The 27997-nt window shown below is 33.8% G+C and overlaps 4 protein-coding genes across 9 annotated transcripts in view; 3 read left to right on the forward strand and 1 right to left on the reverse strand.

Annotated features, from left to right (window-relative positions):
• The window catches only part of LOC139974218 (uncharacterized), a 129469-nt gene that overhangs the window by 39985 nt on the left and 61487 nt on the right, over positions 1-27997 (reverse strand). The gene's annotated exons all lie outside the window — the stretch shown is intronic.
• LOC139973775 (fibrinogen-like protein A) lies at positions 1567-8047 on the forward strand. The gene is made up of 5 exons (XM_071980640.1): positions 1567-1676; positions 4281-4344; positions 5034-5206; positions 5937-6207; positions 7707-8047. Exons 1-5 carry the CDS (start codon positions 1605-1607, stop codon positions 8045-8047), a joined length of 921 nt encoding a protein of 306 aa, XP_071836741.1. The 5' UTR covers positions 1567-1604.
• LOC139974215 (uncharacterized) lies at positions 11732-19277 on the forward strand. 2 transcript variants are annotated; one of them, XM_071981212.1, is made up of 8 exons: positions 11732-11842; positions 13624-13669; positions 14206-14375; positions 14635-14899; positions 15317-15531; positions 15820-16128; positions 16287-16551; positions 18031-19276. In XM_071981212.1, the coding sequence occupies exons 1-8, from the start codon at positions 11771-11773 to the stop codon at positions 18339-18341; spliced, it is 1653 nt and encodes a 550-aa protein (XP_071837313.1). In that variant the 5' UTR covers positions 11732-11770; the 3' UTR covers positions 18342-19276. The 2 variants fall into 2 exon arrangements, with proteins under 2 accessions (XP_071837313.1, XP_071837314.1); XM_071981213.1 differs by lacking the exons at positions 13624-13669; positions 14206-14375 and having other exon boundaries at positions 11756-11842; positions 18031-19277.
• LOC139973164 (angiopoietin-related protein 7-like) lies at positions 25612-27992 on the forward strand. The gene is made up of 3 exons (XM_071979640.1): positions 25612-25714; positions 26586-26847; positions 27324-27992. The coding sequence occupies exons 1-3, from the start codon at positions 25691-25693 to the stop codon at positions 27629-27631; spliced, it is 594 nt and encodes a 197-aa protein (XP_071835741.1). The 5' UTR covers positions 25612-25690; the 3' UTR covers positions 27632-27992.

The following is a 27997-nucleotide window of genomic DNA, read 5'->3' on the forward strand; positions in this document are numbered from 1 at the left end:
TAAATAATAGGTCGGCTAAGTCGTCACTGAAGGTTTAGTGAACATTTCTCTCGTTGAAGGTATTAAAAGTTACATGGATCATACATTTTTTTTTCAACTATAGTTGAGTCACCTCGACAATGTGTTTCTTACTGTTCTTTGCTAAATAAAGATATATCCTGCTGCATCCCTCAGATCAGGAAGCGTTACAGATGCTTCTATATCTGTAATAGCTCCCTGCTCCCAAACACGTTCTTGTAGTTCTTTGTAACAGTTCGATGTTTCGGTTATGAGTTTCAACGGACATTCCGCTTTACCAAATATATTATTGTAGTCCAGTCCATCTTCCCGACAGGTGATGTCGAAAGTTTCCAGGTGCCATGCATACAGCAGTAATGTCTGTGTTGAGGTTTTGATATGAAAATATTAAAAAAAATGTATAAATAAACTAGAACTTCCCTGTTACCTCAAAGACAACGGAAATTTCACCCAATCTGTTACTCGGTTTACCAAAAGACATAGCACATATTACTTCAGAAATGGCTCCCTTCTGTCATCGCTGTATGCTGTGCTATCTGTCTGCATTATGTGCTCGTCTTTTAGTCCCTTGTAGTTTATGTTACTTTGTCATTCAGCCCCTGAAGAAGATTCTGTTAGGATCAAAACGTCAGTACACTAACACATTCTCTTACACAGGCTATTTAGTGGATACTCATGAGTTTGCTAACAGTTTTTGTTTATTCTGATCCCTGTATGTTGTGAGAATGGCTTATCGGTATGAGGTAAGTGTCAAGAGGTCTTCTGTTGAGCATGGGATTGAATCTTGAGAAGCATCTGACATAGTGAAGACTATGCTTATACGATATCGGCACTCGCCCGTTACGACGCAGGACACACCGCAACAACATTATTCATATAAGAACATTTTCACATTGAATCTTTCATTAGCTTCGAAATCAATTGCACATTACTGAAAAGATTATAATGGTAGTGGATTATTGGTAAATACAACTGCAATGATTATAATAATGAAATTTTACCTTTGCCTGAATGATAAGTACAACATTACTATTAGACACTTACACATGTAATAACTTATATATTGTAAAGTATATAACATATTGAATATATGTTTTAATCAATATATAAACCATGATTACCTTACGCTTAACTGTAACACTCATTTAACTATGAACTTCATAAAAAATAAACACAAAAATCCTGTGCTTGTAGGACTATATTCCACGTTAATCTCAACAACTTGTGGCATCTCTGAAATAATGTTTCGTCACGTTGTTGTTTTTTTTTTTTACAACTCTACTTGTAAATTAGGAATGATCGTACTTATTCCATATATACAACAATACTTTGAACCAGGAAGGTGTTGATAGCTTCATGGTTGAACAACCTTACACTTTACCGGAAGATACGGAAGCGTTGACATATGTAACTGATACTAAAACTCGGCCCTTATATGCTTCGGTTATGTCACTTGGTTATTTCTGAGGTGAGTCGATAAACAATCAAAGAACCATTTTTCAAAGGAATCATTCTCGTCTGAGGAGCGATAGGATAAACATTTCTCTCTCTCTCCTTCTTAAATATTATCCACAATTTGCTTCAAGATGACACTCAATCGTTTAGTCTGGATTTTGATCTGCTTCGTTGCAACGATTTCATCTTCTATGGGGGAATTGGTGAGTTAACTTAATTAATTTAATTTAACAATTTAATTTTACTTTGCTGTTATAAAATTTCTCTTGGAGTTTTTAATATACCATGTCATCTTTCTTCTTCGTTAAATTTGATCGTTTTACAACTTAGCATAGGAATTTTGAATTGACTTTATATGTGTCGTGTCTACTCTATCCCATCCATGAAATATTAACACACAATTAGATACCTGTAATAGATATCTGATTTAGTTTGGAAATTAAAAAAAAAATGCTTCATGAAAACGTTCAACATATTTTGAATGATTTATCGCACATAACAAATGTACTGAATATGGGACAAATTAGCTAGGTACTTTAACGGCTTGTCAAAAATGATACATTTGAAGCAGTAGACAAGCACTTTAAAACCTTAGTAAGTCTTCCATTATAACAGATACATCTCTCGATGTTCGTTTTGGTACTAATATGGATCATGGCTGTATTACCTTTTGGCCACAAAGTAGTTATCGTCATGATTGCATGATTATTATGTGCCAACAAAGATTGCTTAGATTTTATTGCTAGCATGCAACTTTTTTAAACATTTATATATCAAGGCCAGAAATATGGATATATCTTTGCTGACGGGTACTTGAAAAAGAAATGACTGTTATTAAATTATATTTTTGGCATAATTCGAACACTTTACATTTGTAATAATATCTTATATGTCAAACGGCATTCTTGTTATAAAACTAAAATGTGTTCATATTGAGAAACAAAGTTGATACAAAGTAGGAAATATCTAGTATGAATCAAACTCACGAAACAGAAACCTTAGAAAATTAAACTTCTTGTTAAAACACAAATAGAAGCTATGCAAATAGTGATGCTGAATTTTAATGAAACGCTAATAAACGCTAAAATATATAAGTTAGATAGATAAATATTTATTCATCCAATCAAATAAACATACATGGGAAATCGGTTGATAACAAGAGCTCAAAACATTAAAAAATTGTAAACAACAAACAAGACGTATAATAATGTACATAGAAATGAAAACGTTCCCATAAAATATTAAAGCGTAGAAAAATATATATGCCCTCATATCCACTATAAAGTCTACAAAGTTTAAAATTGCAGGTTAATGATCAAATCGTTCCCCACATTTTAACAAATAATTTCACATAGAGATTATTTCTAAACTATGCTCCCCTGATACAAGTGTTTTAAGACCTTTTGCACTCTACTTCACATAAAATCCATTTGTGATGTATTTAGCTATGAAGATGCTTCTTTTCATTTTTTTTTACAAGAGCAAGAGGTATTTTTTTTTTAGTGTTTGTATGCTTCAACCCGACCTTCGTATATTAAATTATATTGTTCAAATGAACTCTTACATGCATAAATCAAATACAATTTCGAGGCAAAGAAACCTCTCAAACTCATATATACATTAGATTTAATTTATAAAGAAATATAGCTGGAGGACGATATTGAAATGATGGTGTTGTAGAATAGAAGAACACACCGGCTAGACTATATGTCTGTTACATCTTGGTCATCAAATTGCATGCATATCCAATCTCATTTCACACCTTATGAATTTTCTTTATATTCTCGAAAATAGCTTTGTAAAAGTGAACAATTTGAATGTATGAACATCTATTCATATGTTTGATTCTTACATTATATGAGTTATATACAGAGGGAAGGATCAACCACCTTCATCAGGTTAATGTTACTAGCTTAGGACTATACTGAAGTTTTTTCAACTAAATACAATACTCTCATGTCATTGTGAAGTATTGCTTTCAATGCGTAGCTAAGTGGTCTCTACTTGAGATCATTACAAGGAAAACGCACGGTTTTGCGTGATAACGCATAATTAATAATCATAAAGTTGAACTGTCAACAAAATAGGCTATTCTTAAGTCACCCATATACCTATTAAAACTAGTTCCAACGAGAATTCAGCCGACCCTTAAATGTTCTTACCAATGAGCATACCTATTTAAGTCTTAAGTCTTTTTATGTACCTCTCTGGATATTGGTACACGTCATCAGGAACCGTATTCTGAAGTAAATTATCCTAATTATTTTTTTGCTTCATTTGATACATTTATAATATTCCTTAAAAAAAGTTCCTTTCAGTAGTGCAATTTTGAAAGAAATGATCTCTGCATTGATCTTAGGTGTTACGCAAGAAGCCACTTCATTATTTACGGTTCCCTATATACGTCATTTATTCAACGTTGCAATATATTGAGTAAAACGTTCTTCATTAAATCCATTGTATACTTGAACAAATGTAGACTGCCAGAAGCCATTTATAGCGATGCCAAGGAAATATAAATACAAATTACAATTTTCCACAAAATGTCTGAAAGGTAATGCTGTTATCATATAAAGATCTTAATTAACAGGAATAAGTTTATTACTTCTTCGTGGCTGTCGTAGTTACCGTCATCATTTGGCTACAATAGCCAAACAAATGTAAGTGTGCTTTTCAATATTATTATTCACTGCTAATTACTAATGCAAATGTAATTTGTTACTTTCACCAAAAAACGGCAATGAAGCATCTTCTATTCTTAAAAAAAAATGAAACTATCCTTTGTAATTGTTTGCCTATATCTTCAGGAGATTGTTGATGCGACCAGTAAGCATCTCCCTCTTAACCGAAACAGAAGAAGCACAAATCATGGTAACGATAGGCAGTTTTGTTTTGTCTGCTTAATTCATTAGTTAAGGTTCAGTTTCATTGATAACATTTCTGCGGTTAAAAAAAAATACATATCAGTTGCGTTACAGCTATAATAATGGGAACATAACTCGATACTCCTTTGTTAAAGGTACTCTCAGTCTTTGAATGAGGACAAATATATTATAGTAATTGTTTTGCCACTTGTTCTTATTTGTTACATATTTCACATAGTTTCATCTGTCTTCATCCTTTTACCCATTGTGTACCCTTGGAATAATCTTCTATTCGGATATTGTTTTACAAATTTTATATCTATTAAGCATCCATTTAGTTTTTAATGATGACTGTATGTTCCTTAACAACCCGTTCTTTGTTTTCTTGATGAGTGTACGTCATTTAACAAACCCCTTTATTTTCTTGATGATTATATTTCCTTAAACATACACTTTCATGGTTTGTCTTGTTATATGCTCCAATATTCAATCATTTAAAGTATCTCATATTCTTCTAATTGGAGGGATGAAATAATAATTACCCATTATCAGACAACAATATCTTCATCAATAATTTTAGAGCTTTTGAATGTTGATGTCTCGTAAAGCAGTAGTTTCTTAATATTTTTAAAAACGGTCATTCATGAACCTGTTATATTTTCCTGAGTCTACAAGAATGTTTTGTATCGTTTATAGATATTTCCTATTTTTACTACCAATCCGGCGAGTATCCCAGAGATTGTCAAGAAGTATTTGATCAATGTGAAGGAGACTCCCTTGATTCCGGTGTATATTTGATCCAACCAGTTGGCGCAAAAGAACCATTCGAAGTGCTTTGCAACAATTCCATTGATGAAGGAAGATGGACGGTAAGTGTTCTTGCTGCCAAAGGTGTACACAGTGGACCCAGTTTGTGTTCTTTGTTCGAAAAGGAAAAGTTGTGACGTGATGTTTCGTCAAGCGAACAATTCACTTGGTTGATGGCCATTTTATGTTAATGGTATATATGATAAATACACGGAAGCCATTGCTGTATTTAAATTGGTTTCTGTTTTGCATTTTACAAGGTAACCTTTATTTCGGTTAATAATAATAAAGGTAATTATATTTTGTAAAATACAAGTTCATGTCGTTAAGACTAAGTGGTCGCATAAGTAGAATGGACAACTGGAAAGAATTGATAGGTAAAACTTCTTTTATTTGATGATTTTCAAGTCCTATATGCGTTAGTAGATGGAAGTATTTTTGTTCTAGAATTATTTATTTTCTGAAGCAAAAGTTAAGAATGGTGGAATTCTTTTAACATAAGATGTACAAAGTGTTCGTTTCATTCAAATTTACGGTAAGACAAAATAATTAAAAATTGACGTCGTACGGTGTTTACATTTATTACATACCAACGTTATTGCAAAAGTTAGCACATGGTTGTTAGTTTGCATTATAGCCTTACACGAAAATGCAATCATAATAAATTAAACCAGTATCACCAGTTAAAATGAAGGCAGTCCTTACAAGAGCCCCTAACACGATATCGCCAAATTAAATGATCAGTTCGGCGTGTTACCAGTGCAAATTGTCTACCATTTCTATTCAACACAGGTGTTACAACGTCGTATGGACGGATCGATCGATTTCTATCGTTACTGGGATGAGTACAAAAGTGGTTTTGGGTTTCTCAATACTGAATTTTGGCTCGGCAACGACAAGATTGCTCTTTTGACTAATCAGAAAGACTACGAGCTTAGAATTGATATTACCGATCGGCATGGCTCGTCATACTTTGCGAAGTATAATCTCTTCCGGATCAGTGATGAACAGAGTAAATATAGACTAGTAAACATCGATGGATATGATTCTGCCAGCTCAGTTGGTATGTAAATGTTTATACCATGAAACGTTATGGTAATATTTAAGTTGAAATATGAATGATAAAATATATATTTAATGCTCTGAGCAACTTTCTGCAAACTTTTGAGTCATTCACTCATGATAAAAGGACAATGCAGACTTTGTTGATACTTGTTGAATATAAGACGTACGACAAAGTGCAATGATATCCTCCATAATGTATGTTACCTTCACATAATCAGTGCCACTAGAATTCTTAATTTTATCGATTATAAACAAATTTCGCGAAATTATGAACTACACACATTACAAGGGCATATTCTAATTTGCCCTACCTGAAGATGTAACTAGATTACTTTAATTGGTAATAATCTGGTGCACGCCTTATCTTTGATTGGGTCTGTAGGAATGTAGATTTCCCCCACGTAAAACAAAGTGTTGCGTTATATTAATTATTACTTCCGTGTAGGTGAAGTAGATTTAGCATGTTACCCCGGGTGATCAACAATACATTACAAGATGAATTCAACTCTTGGTCTGACATGTAATTATTATTATTTATTAAGGTTATTCCAAAGTTTGCAAAAAGGTACAGACTGAAAACATGCAAGCAAGTCATATAACCATAATACATGCTTTTAGTTCTTGTTGTGAGTTGACGTCCTAACATTGGTTATCAGGGGCATTCAACGGTTACGATTGTCACATAAAGCCACCTAGTTCCAAATGATTTCCTAAACTTCGTTATTCAACAACACTGCACTAATGTAGGAGCGTCTTATCATTGCACACCATACACCCGTCACCATTAGTCTCGTGACAGAGATACCTGTGATAAATAAGTTTCGCAACCAGCTAAGAGTATTCAGTGCGTATTCCAATTGGGAGATATAACAGCGTTAATATTTCTTCAAACACGTGACAGAAGCCTCCAGCAAGTCAATATGTAAAATCACCGTGTCATGCATGGTTCATGTTTTCATAAGTTTCTCTATCGTCTTTACTGGAAATGCAGATCCTCTAATTAGTGAAGCTAGAATGACCTGGTGTTTTGTTTATCAACGATAATTTTTTAATGTATCTTGCAAATATGGACAGAAAAAAAACGGTTTATTAAAACACACATATAGCCTCATGACAATATGATTAAACCCGACCTGAAATCTCTCAAACATAACATGGTTTTCATCAGATGTTTGTGAGAGTCGTTTAGCGTCGAAATCTGTCAAAATAAGATAATGGTTAAATTAAATTTAGCAGTATAACCAGTTACACGTCATTGAAATAAGGACTATAAGTCCTAATATTGCTTTCAGTAATTCTTTCTAGTGCATCAGTTTACTTTTGTGAGTTGAATTTGAATTACTTATAAATTAAGGCAATTCAAAATTACCAACTAAAATGTATCAACTTCCGCAGCGTATCATGCAAAAAATGAAGTCAGTAACAATACTCATATGTCTCAAATTAAACTATATTAATTACATTGATCTCCCATTCTTTTTTATCTCATTTGAACAGGAATTGATCGTATGTCATGGCATAAAAATAAGTTATTCAGTACGAGGGATCAAGATAACGACGGTTGGAGTGACTATCACTGTGCAGAGAAGCACGTGGGTGCCTGGTGGTTTGGGCATAATTACTATGAACCTAGCAGTACTATATGTGCTTATGATTATCATTGTGAGTATTTTCCAGTCGGTGGGGGTGGATGTGCCCTGTGTGGGAATTTCCATCCTAAAAGCGACTATGACGGCTCTACACGTGGATCCAACATGTTTTGGGATGACCTTCGTGATGGAAGAAACAACGATTGTGGACTGATTTATACCGATCTGAAAATAAGACCGACTTCCTAAGGCTAACAATATGTGAAATTGACGTAACGAGTCGGTTAGACGAGATGTTTGTACATGGCTAATACCAGGAATTTGTTTTATCTGACCATATCATGAGTTTAAAAACTTGACAAAACACTGAGTACTTTGATCTATTCATATTTGTCTGTTTGTTTTCCTTTGTTTTCGTTCAAATATTTTCAATTTGTGAAACCCTTTGAATATTTGTGGACAAGAAAAACCCAAACTTTCTCCTGCGATAATTCATAATTACTTTGTAACTTGATTGCATCGAAATATAAATGATGTCTCAAATTAGGCACATGTACGGTTTCAAACACATCGCTTCTGTTGAAGATCTTTTGAACATCACCAATTTTTAGATCAGTATAATATAAGTCAAATAAGAATTCTAATGAAACTTTGTGTTTTATTGCAAAAGACTAATTTTATTTAGAGTTCTGTTAAAATTCAGACGTGCATCTTCCCAGAAATGTTAATGTGTACCAAAAGTGAACTAAAAGCAAACAGAAAGGATCTCATGGATTCACATTGAAGAAGGTTTTTCTTTTCATTTCTTTAATGTTTACTATATTAAGATAGGCAACCCCGGAATGAATATGGTCACAATGTTTAGTAAAGTGGTTATTAAACCTTTCCAACACAACTTGGTATCACTCTTTATATATTGTAACAACACTATTTTCACAGTGGAAAATTGAATTGATTTGTTGCTTTTTGTGTGTGTGAAATCATAGCATTTCTTGAAGTGCATGCATGATGCCAAGTGATTTACACATCTTAAAATTAAGCTGCTTCTTAGATATCCATTTTAGTTCAAACCCATATGTAAATATGGATGTGGAGTAAGTTGTTCAGTACGTTGTCAAAGAAACGGTATGTAATTGTGAAATCATATTATAGTCGACCGAAATGTTTCGTTTCCCCACCCATAGAAAATAAAATAAAATAAAATTAAGGGTAATTCTGAAAACAGAATGGGGACATGAGAATTGGAGAGGTAAAATGAATTTCTTTTCATAACAAACTGAAGACCCATTAGCTACTACGGTTGATGCGAACCTACAAATCATATTTTGTTATAATTCTGACCAGCGAATTTAAGTTTATACTGCCCATAGTGAAGATCCAGATAATATGAAGTTATATTTGTGCGCTTAAATTGTCTTCTTTTTTCCTCGTTATATATTACTTCCAGCCACACTCGGTTGGATCATTAAATATAAAGACACCTATCTCCAGACAGGGAGCGTGCTAATTGTCGATCATGCAGTACGTTCCATTTCAGTTTTGATGCACTTGTAGAAAAACGATAACAATGCATTTGTTTTACTTCCCAAGATAAATCTGACCATTCTCAGTGTCAACTTGGCTTCTAACGTGAAACCTAACGTGTATCCCTGTATAGTATAGGGATACGCAATGAAGTTAATTTATTATACGTAGTAAAGTGAAACTGAAGTTTCCTGCTATACGTATTGCGTTACGCTTGATTATCTGCTGTATGAGGAAGTTAACTCATTCAGTCACTTTTTATGGAAAGATTTTGTATGTGGTTTACCACTCGACCGCTACTCCGGGACTGAAGGAAGAGCAATAGGTTATACTACCCAGATAAGACATGAATAATACTTCTTTATGATAGCGTAATATGTTACAGCAGGAAATATAGAGACCTGCACAAGTTTCCTCCTTTTTTTGGTCTTTTTTTGTTTTGTTACAAAACTATTGCCACGGTCGTCTACAGCCAGGAAAGGAGATCGCGAAAGAGGAATGTAGCAAAGTATAACATAAAACAGCACAGACACTGTGATCCGCATTCAGTATATCCATGCTCCTACATATTAATTGTTATGATGCACACATGTAACTGCTAGAAGATTAACCGATTAATTTACTTTTATGATAAACTAATTTACATATTAATATATTGGAAGGTTCACAATCAATTTCAACGCAAGACTTAGTTGCTCCTTTACAGCCCACCTCTCCACTCCTCATCTTTGTTTTGTTTTTCTTTAGCATGGATTACTACAGCTGACATTCGTTGCATACATCACGTTAAATATAATACTCAAAATTACAGTAGAAATGCGATGGCAAAATGTCCTCTCTAATTTATGTCGTTGTGATAATCCCATAGTAATAAAAAAAAATATATTTTCAATACGAGGTTGGAAGTACTAGCATCAGTAGCTCACTGACCTACACGTAATGTAACTCTGAACGAAATCAAATACTGACAGTACATCACTATACATTAAAACAATTTCAAAGTTATTTCATGATGTGAACAATTAATATTGATGGACTGAAGGCTTAACAACTGAATGAATTTATAATTCTAAATCGTAAAATACAATAAACAATTGCAAAATGCAATGCTCGCCTGACAGAAGTACCTTTCCTTATTAAGACACCTCCAACGCTGCAATGAAATGAATCATTATTGATAACCCCAGTCAAATTTAATGAATTCATTTGTCACTTCAAGTGAATGTATAAGCTGGTGATTCAAACCTACGTATTCTTACCGAGGTAATGCAGAAAATTGATTATCATGGGAAAGGAAAAGTCAAGGAATATCAAAGTAATCCTAGTGGTAGCTGTATTTATAAACTCATCTTTGCCTCCCAAGACTAAATAAACTAAGTAAACTGACCGCAGGGTTGAAGTTCACAGCTTAATTTCTTTCCCGCGATGTACTTGGTGATCATAAAAGGAACTTATGTAATTGTCAAAACAATCTGAACATGTCCAGATTCTTCTTGTCATTCTCTGACCGTATACAGTGAAATATAATCAATCAAAAACCTTGTTAAGCGTTTGTATTTCTATGTTCTGACATTAAAATTAGTATTGGTATCTACTTCGTGTTGTTTCTATATTTGAAAACCTTGAAACCAACCAGTCATATGATGAAATATGTATCCTATTTCGGTTATTTAAATGGCTTTTGCAAACAACAGCAAACGGTGTAGTAAAATTGTACGGTTCGGTAAAACATTTTGCTTCTGTACGGCGTTTTACGAATTTACTTCTCAACTGTGAACATTTAACCTGAACAAATAAAAAAATTAAATAAGAGGTCCTCACTGATGATTATATGGTATTATAGAGCAAAAAAAGACAGAAAAGAATACAAGACAGTGCACCTTGGTCATGAGGATGTTTATCTATCCTTTATTTTTTTGTTAATATTGAAGTGAGCGTTACTCTGTTATTTATGTGATCATGGACAAACAACTACAACAGCAACATACCAGCAAATTAAATGCAATGAATATATAATTAATCAACGATGACTTCGGAAATTCCTGAAGCAAATGTGCAAGGTTAATATTGAGTGTTAAAGGTTTTCCTATAACTCAACTGATCTCCTGAAGAAAAACAAAATTAAATATTTATTTAGTTGAAGCGTGCAGGGGCCACGTTCCCCTCATTATCTAGGCATTCAGCCAACTGACATTGCATTGTACCAAATTCAATGAGTCTGATGTACGAATGCCTTTAAATATCCCTCAATTTAAGTAACGCACAAAATGTACAGTTGGCTGAAATCCAAACAATTTTTGCATATAATCTTTATATATCATTTGCCACGTCAGCACAATCGCTGTTCTCAGGTCATTGATGTTGAAACTTTTAAAATCCATTTTTGTCAGTTGTAACGTGTGTTTCAAACCGACCCGTCATTCCTGACTTTTCTTTGAACCAGTAAAGATGGACAATCGTTTGGCTGTTCGAGGGGTATTCGTGTTTTTCTTTGTGACGAGAAGCGTTTTCGCGTCGTTGGTGAGTCAAATATTTGATTTTTCAATTTCTTTATTTTATAATATCAAACTTGTCTTTACAATATTTCATTTATATCCAATACTGGGAGCTTACTTTTTCACATTAATTACAAACAGTTTGATATCCGAGAATTAGCAATAATTGTGTCAGGTATGAATGAAATAAGAACTGCGTGAAAAAGAAAAGTAACATATTTTGTTTGATTAAAAATGTCAAAGCATACAAATTTCTAATAATTTTTAACAAGCTTTGTTCCAACACATTGTCAACAATTCCTTAATTCTCGATTTGGATTTTTATCTGTTTCCAACGAGTATTACACTGCAATCTAAACTTAACAGGACCAGTATCATTCAAATTACAAATCGTCCTTGGCTGCTTAGATACTTTTCAATTAGGTAAATTTGAAGCTAATGTCCGCTCTGAGTAATGATTGAACGCTTGATCTTAATTATACCTATGTCTTTAGATCATTATATTATCGCTCAACTATATATATCATGTTTGGTTCTTAATCCCCATGTTGCTGAATTCGTTTCGTTTCCATATTAGTATTCGCCTTATATCGTATTGAATTATTGTCGTGTGGTAAAATATAACGTTCTCCCGTTACGCCGAGATATTTATAAATTCATCAGACATACGTTGTAACAATACAAAGACAGAAGAGTCTAATATGCATTTAAAAAACAAAAATAAATGTAATTTGATATTTCAGAATAAAGACCTAAGCTACCAATTATTTCATGTCATAAGATTCATGAAATAAAAGTTAAACACGACTTTGTGCATTAAATATAAATTGATTGTACTTGACATAATTTGAAGTTTCCTATTCTAAACGACACAAATTTAAAGTTTTATGTGAAGTTTATAGGTGAAATATTTTGTTACTCTGTTAATTTCGTATAAAATAGTGTAACACCGATTCAATCTTATTATGAAAAACATGATCAGTTAGGACTGAATCTTGTTGAATTAATTCTTCTTCTTTCTTCTGTCCCTTTTTCAGTTGTATAAACCATTTTAAACTTTCCCGACATTTATTTTGTCGTTCGTTGACAAAGTTAAAGCAGTTACAATAGATTTGATTTAGGATATGCCATTCACCTTTATGTTGCAGTTGCTGTTAATTTTGCGAAACAGGTGAACAAAACTCACAAGACGTTAACAATAGAAAGATTTAGTTGTAATTCTTTCAATTACAAATTAGTGAATTATATTAATATGAATTTAGCCTTCGCCAATAGCCAATTCGTAGCCAACCAAAAAAGAGAAACTAGGTTCCGATTGCCTCTGTGTGTAGCAGGTCACGACGTGCTCAATTCGTCATGTGATTGCAATATTTTCCTAATTCCAATGGTTTCGACTAAAAATTGTACACTCTTGTTTCTAAATGATTACGAATCATTCGTGAGAACTTAGAAAAGCTGTTGATTTTTTAAAGAATATGTAAGGTTACGATTTGTATACTTCTATTTCGTTAAACACTATGTTTAGAAAACAAGTACGATAAACCATTGTAAATTCTGTGACCAAATACTCATGCCAGATCTGTTTTTATAATAATATATTCTGTGTGCTAACATCATGTTGTAAATTTTTAAAATGGTTGTTCCAATCGACCAAAACTTATGATTTCATCAGTTGTTATATATGAGCATAGATTAAAAATTCCGCGCGTTAGTTCCTTTACCGTTCACTTGTTTGTAAGGAGTCAAGCCTTGTACCCCATTTTTCTGAATTTCTACATTCATGAATTAGTGTTTGTTTTTAAACAGGATTACAACCAAGAGAGTTCACCTTCAACTGTAGATGCCTTTCAAAGTAAGATAATAGACTATCAGTTTGTAAACTTTTGACTAACCTGACTCCTTCTTGAGACAAACAACCACACCGGTTAAGTTCAACTCAGATTAATCTCCGTTTAATGAAATATACATTACATGCCTGCCATTCATCCTTATACATTTTCTAATCCAATTACAAACTACTTATAATAAGCATAAAGGCACGCCAATTGACTCCACAGGAAGTGGCGTACTGTAGATAATCTTCAGATTTATTGACTGCATATAATTAAATTCTTCCTATCCAACGTGTAAAACTATAATTTACAGAAAACACTTGACAGAAACTTAGCCAGCCATTTCAAAACGATATACTTGTTTGCTTTCACTTACATTGGTAATCGTTTTATTCCCAATAATTGTTTTACAATTTAATTTAATACCTTTCGTTGTTACTCCTCATATAACTTGGGATAAAGGGATCCGTTGCAATGCTCAAATTAATATAAATTACCGTTCAGTTTTAAATTTTCATCCTGGTTCAATATTAACTTGTTGCTTTACATGAACCAGGTCATCCTTACTTCTTTTATCAACGTTCTGAATATCCGAAGGACTGTCGAGATGTTCAACGTCAATGTTCTACATCAAGTTCCAGTGGAGTATACCTCATCAAACCAGATGGTTATGAAGAACCATTTGAGGTATTCTGTAACCATGACGTCGGAACAGGAGGATGGACGGTATGTTTCCCGCAGAAAGTTTACATTGGATCACGTTGATGTGTTCTTGATTCACTTCAACATGATCGTGTAAAAGAAAGTGAAATGTGTCTCAGTGCATTTTGCCATATATTGTATTATAATATGAAAGTCACAATATTTATACAATTAAACGAAACAAAATTGTGGTTAATGGGAGTAAAGGTTCTGCTAAATTGTACAACGGTACTACCTTCTTTTACAAAATAATTGATATTTTTGTTTATTTATTCTCTTCAAGGTTATTCAACGACGCACCGACGGTTCCGTAAATTTCAATAGAAATTGGTCAGAGTATAAAGAAGGCTTTGGATTTTTTGCAACTGAGTTTTGGATCGGAAATAAAAAGCTATCATATTTGACAAATCAAGCAATCTACGAACTTCGTATGGATATGACCTTGTCCAATGGATCGTCCCTTCACTCATCATACAAAGGTTTTCGTATTGCTGATGAATGGAGTCGGTATAACATTGTGAATATGATCGCACTTGACAGCAACGTAGGTAAGTTTGATACACCAGAGAAAATTAAACACATAGCAAATACTCCATCGTATAAATATTCTTTCTAAGTTCGTCGCCAATATATCAAAACATCAATAAATACCATTGTATTGTATGTATGTATGTATGTATATATATATATATATATATATATATATATATAAATATATTAATTCCAAAATTCATAACGTTTTCGATGTGACTATGTCTTATTGATATCAGCAAAAACACAACTTCGTTAAATTTCAAAATGTGAGTAAAATCCTTTATATTATGCCACTTGAAGTAAAAATGGTCAAACCTTGAAATTATTTATTGTTGCTTAATATATTCTCAGTTGAAAATTGACTGGGAATCACTTAACCAATTGAATTACAAGTTCATGCTCCCTACTTCTTCTTTGTCTTCCGTGTTTAGACTCACTAATCTCTGCCTGTCCATCCAACAAGATCTTTGGTATATGTAACTGTCAGGGAACATGTAACTATCCTAATAGAACATCTGGATGTGACAATGACTGTTTGGGTAGTGAGGGCTGCATCTGTCCTGCTGGTTTCTTAATGCAAGAGAGTGACTGTATTCCTGCAAACGAATGTGGATGCTTTGTTACAGAAGCCAATTTGGTCATTCCAGTAAGATATTGTTTTTCAAACACATCAATAGAAACGTTTGTTTAATTTCCATTTTCTTTTGCATAACGAGATTTATAACAGTTTGGTTAATATCGTACTTTTAATATACGTATTTGAATGGGGGAAGCGTCTGTTAGCGATACTTGCACACTACAATGATAAGTTACCATGTTAGTAATTATTTCTGATATTTCGCCAAAATTTAAAGTTTCATATTGCATCGTAATTACTGTACATTAGAAGATGATAATTTAACAACTATCATCATGCTTGTCATTGCCCTTCTAGAATGGAGAAACCTTTGTCAGCGATGATTGCACTCAAAAGTGTTCCTGTAGCAATAACCGACTTACCTGTGAAGTTGACTATAGCTGTAGTACCAATGCTGTGTGTGATGTCAAGAATGGAGTACGACAGTGTTATTGTAATGAGGGATATGAAGGTGACGGTGAAACTTGCGAAGTTGTATATACAGACTGCAAGGATGTTCATGACGCTGGGCATACAGAAGATGGCGTTTATACCATTCTACCAACTGGATGGCCAGATTCACCATTTAGTGTCTACTGTAAAATGAATCATGGTGGAGGATGGACAGTAAGTTATTAGAGCATCAATACATTGTGAAAACATATTACTGGCGACTATTCCAAACATAAGTAATACGGCCCTTTCCTGTCTAACATGTTATATATCATCGTCTCGATCCTTCATATGCCTCAGTTTGTCTCCTTATACCATTTTCACCCATTCAGGTTTTTCAACGCCGCAGTGGCGGCAGTACCAGTTTCTATCAAAACTGGGATGCGTACAAAGAAGGATTTGGGGACCTGAACGATGATTTCTGGCTTGGGAATGAGAAACTTTATTATCTTACACACCAAGCAGGTTACACGCTGCGCTTCGATGTTGTTACTTCAGGTGGAGATCAGAAATATGCTTCATACACCGAGTTTCAGATTGAGTCTGAAGGTAATAAATACAGACTGAATAAACTATGCAGCCATGCTGGAACAACAGGTTAGTCACCCCTTTCAATAATATCATATACAATCTTTTCTGCTTTTCTTAATATTATTTTTAGGACTTATTTCAAGCTAAACATTTCCTGATCAATATTTCTGAGAACCTGCAACTTTAACATTTTACTTTGAACTGTTACATACTGCTTTCAAATACGTACATTCCATACATTTAACTTAATCGATGGATCGATGGATCGATCGAATGTCACTTATAACTTAACAATAAAAGTGACATTCGATCGATCCATCGATCCATCGATTAAGTTACATGAATGAAATGTACGTATATGAAAGCAGTATGTAAAACTTCATGTTAGCGAACAATGTACTTTAACGTTGCTTCACAAAATAAGCTTTAACAAGCCAGTGCCGATTATATATAGGTCCTTGAGTGATAAAACTGTCAAAATGTCCGTTTATCATACGTTTCTACATGACATTGTTTGCTGTGCACATAAATGAGAGAAGAATATATCCTTTTACAGAACATGAAATTGAGATCAGGAAATCAAAGTCTAGTAACGAAACTTAAAGAAACGGAAACGGAAAAGAGACTTGCTAAAATGCAAATAGGAAGAAAATTAAAAGAGAAATTCATGTAAATATCAAAAAGCTATCAAAGATAGAAAAAAAACAACTGACAAGAGGAGGGATTAACGTATTCAACTATGAATTCTTGGCCACATATGCTATACTGTTTCCACATTCTGTTGACTCTAATTATAGCTTATTGGTACTTTGAATCAAACACAAGTCCAAACTTGTTTTTCAAATAATTTATTGAATGAATACATTATGATTGAATTACAGAATCCCGCTGTTTGTCTCTATTTGTTTTTGTCGCATTATATGCAAATTGATAAGATCACTTATGACAAGTATTAAGATGAATCGTTTTAACATAAATAAATTTAAAACCATATTGTTTTATATTCTTCATTAAAACCCGATAATTGTATTTTATAAGATAGAACTAGCATAACTAAAATCACCTTTTCTCCTTATTCATATGCTTGATAAACAATGGTAATGTTACTCTCTACTAAACCTTATGACAAGTATTAAGATATATAAACATATACCACTGGATGTCACAAGGGTAGCATTGAATTTTCACAAGGTCACGATTTTTTGAGCTCATGACTGTGGATTACATCTTACTTAAGGGAGGAAACAAGATATGGTTATAATTACCTTTTAGATAGCTGACCAATAAATTTATAAATGTTATGTTTGTCTATACAGATACAATCGTACCAATGAACACTGATTAACAATATTTAATGACGGACTTTTTTTTCTCATTTACATTGCATATTAATAAATTTCAGTAACCTCATGCATGCACTTTCTTTATAAACTGGCGCTTGCCTCTTTTGTATTGTAATTTTTGTCTTTGTGCTAGCATTGCAAATCAAAAATTAGACAAGATCTTTCAAAACTATTGTAATTTGCGTTGTTCATTCTATTACAGGTACACGTATCGGTAACAATAGAGGCAAAGCTTTCAGCACGCATGACCGAGACAATGATGAGTGTGACAATTTTAACTGCGCGGAAGGACACCGAGGCGGGTGGTGGCACTCAGATCATTGGTGTAGTAGTTACTGGTATAGTAATAATTATTGTGATCAGTTTCCTTACAGTGGAAGCTGTCACACCGTTTGCACCAGCGACAACCTTAATGGAGATTACAACGGCGGCCGTGGAGAAAACATCTTCTCTGACCATAATGCTTACTGCAACCTTAGGTTCACGGAGATGAAAATTCGGCCTTCCTCTTGAGCAAAATAATTTCAATATCGTCGATGTAACCTGTTTAGATTCATATTTAACGTTTCAACCAACGATTTAACCTTTCAGCTATTAGAAAACATCATTTTGACGCTAATTGAAGCAACTGTGTACTTTCTGTTTGGATATATTTTCGATGATTTGATATTGTATAATATATAATGACAATGACATTCGTAAACATGACCTATCAAGTTTCATTTCAATTCTCCGTTTTTCAAGAATTCATGAACGGGATCCTTTTCTTACTAATGCTTTCTATTTGGGATACACAGATCACCGCAGTATCAAAGTTGAAACGCCAACCATTAAAACGTCGTATTGTTTCAAAAATGTGAGAGGCACCAAATCATTAATTTTTACTTTCTTAGGGAAAGTTTCGTGTCGTTCATAAATTAGTATAATGCCACTATTTGTTTCTATTACACAATGGGTTACAGCCTATACTACCTTAGAAAACTGTTAAAAGGAAATCATTGTGATTTGTGCTTTGCATGTTTCTTATGTGATGGATTTTATTTTAACTACGCACGTTTTCACTACTAAAAAGAAAATAGCAAGAAGTGTAACGTTTGTGCTTTACTTAGAACTATAGACAATAGAAATTCTGCAATAATGTACGGGAAAAGATGAAATTACTAAAATCATTATATTCCTTCATTTCTTTATGTTGCTATTTAGATCTTAAGTTTCATAAAATATGAATTATATTTTCTTTGAAGTTTCAAGAACAATCACATATTCAATACCCATAACTTATCGTTTGCTTCAAAACCGTTGGCGGATTATTCCATCATGTAAGAAGGATGATTAATTAAGTAATACATTAAGTGAATAGGGTTACATTTTGTTAGTTATAGTGTTGTATCATTAATCATGAATTTAAGAATGTGATGAAATGAAAGGATGTAAAACCAATATGATCGTTGTTCATTTTTCTTTCTTGGTTATCGTCTTTGACTTCATCGTCCTTAAGAAACAACTTCTAAAGACTTGCATTTGTTTGTACTGTCATATTGAACAGTTCCCGTGCACTGAAATATGATGTTGCGAAAGGTACTTGTGTATTATATACTTCATGTTATTTCATATTCTCCAAATTGTACACATTATCATTAATCACACAACACAAATACTATGTTCTAAATTATGCTGCGGTTGGTAGTTGGTTTTGCACTCTACGGTTAAAATTATTGCCAGATGCCTGTCTCTTTGAAAAATAATGATACAAATGTTGAAGCAGAAGGTAAGTAGTTGCTCATAAATGTTCAAAGCAGGTTCGTTAAGTTTATATGCTGACTGTGATATTCTACGTTCACTGCGCCTTATTGTAATCTGCGACACTTATAACAAGTTAAAGTGCGCAGAGTAATTGTTATAGTCCAATATTACCTACTTCGGAACAGCATTATTATTCATCAAAATATATCACTGAATCAACCAATCACGATTAACAAAGAAAACAACACGTGGTCCTAAGTTTGGTTATTGACCGAACAATTTCTCATGTATTTCTTTATTCGGGAACCGTGGTAATTAACGAGGGAAATTTGAAGGTCAAAAGTGCAAAGGGTGAAAGAAATTGCAGGAGCTTGAGAGGAACTACGAAGGAGCTATGAATCACTTTATGACAATAGGAAGCAATATTATGCCGAACAAAATATTAAGAAGAATTTAACCAAAAGTTAAACTGAAAGGGATTTGAACAATCAAAAACTATAAACATGGGTATGAGTATGAGTATGTTAACATAAGGTTTTCTTAATATCTAAGTAGTATATCATCGGGCCATATATGCTTCGTTTTGTTTTGTGCTTTTCTCTATCAATATTCAGTATCTTATTTCATTTGAGAGACATCCCATATTGAAATGTTCTATCACGCCCAAGGCATATATAGTATACTTCTCTTCTAGGAAGTTGTTTATGACAGCTGTGTCTATTGTATACACCACCGATGACGACAGGGAGTCTTCCCTACAACTTCTTTTAACATCTTATAAAGTGACATATGAGTAGTCAAGAACACTTTAAGGAAAGAGAGACCATATTTAAGTAATATTTTATCAAGAAACCGTGCAATATAGATTATCTGTCAAATGTGTGAGTGCGACTTGTTTTTATCAAACAAGATTATTCTGTAATCATATAGCTCAAAGACAGATTTTAAAACTAGTGAATTAACAAGGTTTTGTTGACATAACAAATATAGCACTCAGTGCTTTGACCAACCGAGAGATAAGCTTGACTGACTATTATAGCAGAGTCATAGTACTATAACATATGCAGTCCTTTTACATATTTTCTGTATTTTAGAAGAAGAAATTCTTCGCCAGAGCAACTTCTAATCAATTGCTAAATGCAATGAGTATTATAATGTTCTATACAAAGATTGCTTGTATTCGACACAGTGTGTCGATTAATTGAGCGGAGAATGAGATATAAAGATGAACGATAGTGATTTTTTCAGCATCGACGAAAAAATACGATTTTATTCAAGAGTATTCTAGTTGGTTTCCATTTTACACATGTGAAAATTCAAGTCAATCCGATGTTGGGAAAGGCTTAAAAAAAATCCTAAACTCGTTGATTTTTTAAACAAAAATTGGGCTTTTCGCGAAAAGCGATATGAGGATCACGTGATCTACAGTGACATGTGACGTCATTATGATGATAAAAAAGTGAGCTCGGCGTAGTGTACTGCAGCAGTGTGCACTTAGTGTGTAAGTTTAGTTGCAACCTACTCTATATTGGACTCGACAAACAACGTAAACCACTAGCAAAATGCCAAGAAATTGCGTTGTAGGGGGATGCAACAGAACGAATGCGGACTCTACAATAATTTTTTTTTAATTTTCCGGATATGTTGGAGGCCATGTTTAGCGCAATAGGCCTACCTCAATGTGCGTCAATGAATCAACGAATTTTAAGGCCGACTTTGAAACTCATGCGATAAAGTCAGCACTAACTCTGTAATAAATATGGGCCTAAGCCGGAAATGGGACAATAGCCCCTCATCGATTTTTTAACTTAAACATAAACGTAACATTGAAAGGGAAGAGAGGAGATTTGATACACTGCGTGAGACATTTAACTGTCTAATTTTAATAAGGTGTTATTGTTCCTGCTTTTTCTTGTCGTTTTAGTGAAGCCGACTGCCCCAATGTAAATTACGGAATAATCGGTCATAGAGCCATCTCGGGCCCAATTGAAATTTGCGTGTGGCAAGGTCACTAAAGTAAGAAAAGTTTGAAAGATTGATGCTTTTATGCCGCATTATTTATATATATCCCGATAAATGCAACAGTAAGTGTTGGAACTGGAAGACATGCCAGACGTGAACAACCCAATGACTATGTGAGGAGAGAATCCACGTGCAAATTTCAATTGGGGCATGGACGTCGCTTAGGCAGAGTTATTTTGGGCAGAGATGTGTTCATACCCTCCAAACCACTTTAAATGTAATACGAATAGGAAATGTGTGTATGCTCGAGCGAAACAAAACATCGTGTAAGTATTATTTACGGTAGCGCACACTGTCACTTATGTTTGCACAGTGTGAAAGTACCGTTTGCGGACCTACGTGAAGTTGGACTACAATACGATTCCTCCTGAAGCCCAAACCACCAGGCATGCATGTGAATAAACGCAATAGGCATTGCATGTAGTAAGAAAATTGTTCGAGCTAGACTAACTACTCGATTGAGTTCAAATGCGGTTGTATTTCAAGCTCAATGAAACCTTTCTGTTGGATTTAATGACGCACGGAACAAGGAACGTTTATGATTTACAGTAGGCCTAGTGCATACAAGCGAATCTACTTTGTTTAGAACTTTGGATTTTCTTTCGGATGTTATACTAATCTACGTTTGAGACTATCATCACTATTGTTATTGTGCCAGTTTGACTGGTGAGCACATTCATACATCACTCTGTATAAAACCCGCCAAAAACGTGATCTTGAGATTTACGTTACGGTCAGCTTGCGAGTTACCTCTTCAGATATTGGGAAATCGTTGCGAAATCGCCGCAAATTTCGTAAAAAAAAACTTGTAAACACGTGGTGAAGAAATCAAGAAACACCATGATATTCATTATCTATTTATGTCTTGAACATTACGCCGGAAAATTAAACTAAAGTAACAGTTATGCTGACACGAAATGCACGCACAGCTCCGTACTGAACAGTTCACAACAGAAAAGATCATCACAGTGACGTCATTCACTGACCTGAGGGCTGTTCAAGGTCGTTGCAGTGTTTGCAAATTCCTAAATTACGGAGACGAAAAAACGATGTTTTAATTCCCTTTTTTATAACTTTCCGGTGTGCTATTTGGAAATTTAAAAAAATATGTTGCTTGGTAACATATAAACTACATTATATATGAAAATGAGAGATTTTTTGTTCTGTCACTATCGTTCTACTTTCAAGAAATGTTGCCGTACCAGTGACTAATTGGTACTTAGCTTTTACAAAAATGGTGTTCTTTAATATGATACCTGTGAAAAATAATAAATCAAGTCAATAAAATCAATACCACTTTTACTGTGGTGAACTCTGTTCTGACAAAATAAAAACGTCATAATGACACGATTTTTTCCATAGTTCTTTTTACTATTATTTCTGATCTCTTTGCATGTTGACTTTGCGTGCATTATGTATATTGTTACTAACAAATTCATTTAATGATTATTAAGTAAAGCGAAGAAAAATTAATCATGCAAAAATTATCAAACAAAATAGGAAGTAAAACAGAGATCATAGTAACATTTAAAAATAATTTGTTGCAGCTTTGCAGTGGTAAATTCATTTTAGGGATTTTTAAAAGAGGTGTGATTTTTTACTAAATTGATACATGAAGTAGTCATTCGAAATTCAATACACGTTCTGTAGCAAAACTGAACTTGGAACTATGATGTCATACATGCAAACAAAGCATACATTAAATTCACATTTTGAAGAGAAACAAGACATATCTTGTTAGAATGTTTGCATCTGTGACGTCACACTTGTTTGCATTAAACTTTTACTTAAAATTAATGTCCTCAAATGGCGAAGTCGGCAAATAGATGGAATACAAATTTTACCTGAACTATTAATTTCAGAACATTCTTCAATGTATCGTTCAAGTGGCTGGACATTGCCAGTTAATCGGCCATGTTTCCAATTGATTTATTCGATACAGTGTTTTTGAGTTTTCCTCATTGCTACGAACCTGTGAGTTTAAATGTTTATCCTAAGATATCCGGAAGATTTCCGTTTATCTTTATTTATTATTTTTGGGGGCTAATCCTACGACACGTCTTCGTTAAAAAGATAAATACAAATGAGCTGCCTATGAAATACAATAACAGATCTCATGTTAAGCAGTAAAAATTGTCTTATATTATATAAATATATATATGTAAAATAAGCACTACGTATATTCACCTTTATTAAATAAGCTGACTGTAATATGTAAAGTTATGGACATCAATTTATTAGTATTTTAAAAGAATTTAGGAATCATCACACAATTATATATTTCAAATTATTGAGTAATACAAACAAAATATATTAACAACGGAGGTCATAATGCCTCGCTTTTATATATGTAATAGATATGCGCATACGTTTTAATAATGCTTGCATTAATATACGGTTGTAGCAGTTAGTCAATCCAAAGTTTGCAAAAGAATTGTCTGAAAAAAAACAAGCTCAGTTAAAAGGATACATTTCGTTCCTAAGAACTCTTTAGAACTTCAGATTTACACTCCATTAATCTAAAGTGAGTCCATTAAGAAAGTGAATAAGCAAAAGAGATGTGTACTTGCAATCGATATATTTCTTTCTCTCTTACTCAAAATCCATTCAATGTGCTTCACGGTAAAGAGGATCGCGTCATTGCAGCGCCTGACTACGGTGAATCAATACCTTAAGTTGATGGTTTGTACAGTCAAGACCAACAAGGGCGATAAATAGACTGTGTACTAGAACATATGTGCTAGACTATTTTACACATATTCTTTATTTGCAAAACCAATTTCGTAAAATAAAGCTAGTTTATAAATCCACCATGATTGTGATGCTATTGGTGATATATACAGTAACACTGACTAAAGGTAAGGGCTTCGCTTGTTAATTAACTTAACTCAATTTTCAAATTAACAGTTTTGTGCGATTACATCGATGGTTAATATATTATTCTGCCTTTCATGTGAATTCAAAGATAATTCTCATGATTGAACTTTAATGTGCGTCATCAATACCAAATGCATAAAAATATTTCTGTGATAAACTGATCAAATATCGAAATATCCAATGACCGGAATTCTAACTGACCAGGTATGTTATTTTTCTTAATATTTTAGATGTTAATGTTAAGATAATAACTTACTTTAGGAAAGATTTTTTGCTTTGTGGAATTGATTTTTTTCTTTCATTACATCAACCAGCCTATGGACATGGCTTACGAGGGACATTTGAATGCACCAACACACCTACATTCTACACTACGGTCCTGTCTGGTAAGTTCCTCAGGTTTAAATAAGTTGTCATGCTACACCGCAGTCTTATCGGTTAGTCCATGATTTCATGTTAAACCTATTTATTTTATGGTAAATAACTTTCGTCAACGTGGTCTCGTGCATCTGCATCCAATGACCGGTATTGTAACTGATCACGTTTGTCGCTCCCACCCCCTATGTTTGAAGATGACATTAATATGCTAACTTACTTAATAAACTAATAACTACTTGTTTTATTTTTCCTTTAATATATCAACCAGCTTATGAATCTGGATTACGGGGGACATTTCAATGCACTAACACACATAAATACACTACCGCCCTATCTGGTAAGTTCATTGAGTTACATGATTTATCATAATAATACACCCGCAGTCTTACACGTTTGTCCATGTCTTCAGTGTTTTTCTGTGAACGAGGAAACATCACCTCAGACAATACCGATCAATGTATATACATACTTAGGTAGTTCTCTGAAATTCAAGTTAAATTTGTATCTAATGGATTAACTACAGGATGTGATTGTGATGTAATACTTAATAATACTACTCACTTGTATTGGTAGCGCACGAGAAACAACTAGTTAAACTGCAAAGCACTGCGCTATCATGAGGTTCGGTGTTATAATGCTAAATCATTTGTTGACTACTTAAAACATAATAAATAAAATAAGCAGAAATGAATCCACACGATGACTTTTTTTCAATATTTTGCGTGTGTCAAGGTTACCATACAGACTGTAAGGATGTTTACGACGCTGGTCATACACAAGATGGCATTTACACCATCCTACCATCTGGATGGCCGGGTTCACCATTTACTGTTTACTGTAAAATGGATCATGGCGGAGGATGGACAGTAAGTCAGTTTGTAATACCTTGTGAGAGGACTAGCGATCCAGAGGAAATTTCAACTATTCGTCATGTAGCACTCTTGTTTAAAAGTTTTTGTTTCTTTGATTCGGTTAGACTAAAAATGACATGCACGGCTTCAAATGTTTGCATGATTTGTATTCGATGTTTCTAAATTTCAAATGGGAATCGCTGCCTTTCTTATGGTCTCTAATAACTTCTTGACAATGTATTCCAAGTACGTTTGAAAATTCCCATGACGGCTGCATATAAAAAAAAATAATGTTATCGGAGACAATGATAGGGGGGCTGTTGCCCATTTTTCTGCAAACGACGAAGAAATATAATAACAGTGATTTAACAAAATAAGGTATAACCATGTTTTGCGTAGCCTTAATTGAAATTTTGGAACTCTTCCCTATATCTAAAACCCTTGAAATTGTTCATTAAACCCACAGATACAAAAGAAAGCTGATGTTATTTACGATAAATTATATTCATAGATAAGTGTTCTCCAGTGTTCTAAGTGTTCTCCTTAATAAGAGAAAATTGTCTTATATTTTTAAAACTGTTTCCAAGAATAACAGACTCGTTATATAGAGAGGGACAACGTTCATAATCGGAAGCTATCCATCGATAGACTGCTGTTAACATTAATAATTTATCTTTATCGCAGTCTTCCATCAATCCAATGTATTTTAAGGATACTTTTGATTATTTTTCATCTAGGTTTTTCAACTTTGACATTGAACCGTAAGTTTCAATCAAACTTGGATGCGTACAAAGCCATGTTGGGGTAACTTGAGCGATGATTTTGGCTTGGGAATAAAAAACTGCATCATCTAAAACCTATCCTAATTTTATTTTCTCCTATCCAGGTTTTTCAACGTCACAGTGGCATTACCAGTTTTTATCAAAACTGGGATGCGTACAAAAACGGGTTTGGTGACCTGAACGATGATTTTTGGCTTGGAAATGAGAAACTCTATTATCTTACAAACCAAACAGGTTACACGTTGCGCTTCGATGTTATCACGTCAGGTGGAGATCAGAAGTATGCTTCATATACCGAGTTTCAGATTGAGTCTGAGAGTAATAAATACAGACTGAATAAACTAGGCAGCCATGGTGGTACAACAGGTTTGTATACGTTTTAATTTGAAGTTCCAGTTTTCTTTTAATTCGTTTACTTATAGTTTTAGGGGAAAAAAGCCTAATTACATTATATTTACTTCTCGGAACCTTCTATCCGAACGTTCACTGCGTTAAGAAGACGACCAGGGGAAGAAGTAAATACTAGAACATTGAGAAAACCCCAGATTTGCAATGGTATCGTCCATGGCTTAGTGTCCCGTCTCAGTTCCAAACATAGTGGAAAATACGTTTATGCATCCCGCTAGTCAGATCGGTGGGTGATACTATGAGATGACATATTTTCAAAATTAATATGCTTGATTAATTATAATAAACTGAATATGAACTGTCACTTGCTATTCACTTGACAGTTTTGTTTACTTTACAATTCAGATATTGTGCTCCGGGAAGCGGCTTTATTTTATAGCACATTACAATAAATGCCTTTTATTAAGTGTTCATGTGTTTTTTTTTTCTTAAAGGTTGGCGTATATATAACAACTGGGGCAAAGCTTTCAGCACCTATGATCGAGACAACGACGACTGTGATGCTTTTAACTGCGCGAACCGTCACAGAAGTGGTTGGTGGCACTCGGATCATTGGTGCGCAACTTGTGATAATAATAATGGTTATTGTGACCAATTTCATGTCAGCGGAAGCTGTCACTCCGTTTGTACCAGTGACAACCTTAATGGAGACTACAACGGTGTCGGTGGAGAAAATGTATTTTCCAACCACAATGCTTACTGTAGCTTAAATTTCACTGAGATGAAAATTCGGCCATCCTAGTGAACGTAATGAATTTCATGTTTAGCTTGTTTTACAATCTAATTCACTGCTTTCATCAAACTACCAAAAGAAAATTGTTGTCATTAACTGAAGCTGCAATATGTGTTGTTGTTGTTCTTGTTGTTCTGCTTTCGAAAGCCACAGCAGTAAAATAGAGAGAAATCAGAAAGAACAAAAACCGCAAAAAATATGTTCGAATGTTTTATGTGCGTGTATTAACACACCGTCTGAACGACAACATTTTAGCTCGAGATGGAATCATATGTACTTAAATATATATATGCAGTGTAGCATGGTATGAATTGCTTGGATTAAATATCGAATTTAAATTGTTGCTGCCATTGTTTTATAATACATATTTCCTGT

Source organism: Apostichopus japonicus, chromosome 9 (assembly GCF_037975245.1).
Source record: "Apostichopus japonicus isolate 1M-3 chromosome 9, ASM3797524v1, whole genome shotgun sequence".
Classification (NCBI taxonomy): Eukaryota; Metazoa; Echinodermata; class Holothuroidea; order Aspidochirotida; family Stichopodidae; genus Apostichopus; species Apostichopus japonicus.

Bases quoted from the DNA above. Each gene is read 5' to 3' on its own strand.
- LOC139973775 (XM_071980640.1), top strand. From the start codon at position 1,605: ATGACACTCAATCGTTTAGTCTGGATTTTGATCTGCTTCGTTGCAACG. The intron at 1,677-4,280 runs GTGAGTTAACTT...CTATATCTTCAG, and splicing joins CATCTTCTATGGGGGAATTG to GAGATTGTTGATGCGACCAG. The intron at 4,345-5,033 runs GTAACGATAGGC...TATCGTTTATAG, and splicing joins CAGAAGAAGCACAAATCATG to ATATTTCCTATTTTTACTAC.
- LOC139974215 (XM_071981212.1), top strand. From the start codon at position 11,771: ATGGACAATCGTTTGGCTGTTCGAGGGGTATTCGTGTTTTTCTTTGTG. The intron at 11,843-13,623 runs GTGAGTCAAATA...GTTTTTAAACAG, and splicing joins GAAGCGTTTTCGCGTCGTTG to GATTACAACCAAGAGAGTTC. The intron at 14,900-15,316 runs GTAAGTTTGATA...TTCCGTGTTTAG, and splicing joins CGCACTTGACAGCAACGTAG to ACTCACTAATCTCTGCCTGT.
- LOC139973164 (XM_071979640.1), top strand. From the start codon at position 25,691: ATGGATCATGGCGGAGGATGGACA. The intron at 25,715-26,585 runs GTAAGTCAGTTT...TCTCCTATCCAG, and splicing joins ATCATGGCGGAGGATGGACA to GTTTTTCAACGTCACAGTGG. The intron at 26,848-27,323 runs GTTTGTATACGT...TTTTTCTTAAAG, and splicing joins CAGCCATGGTGGTACAACAG to GTTGGCGTATATATAACAAC.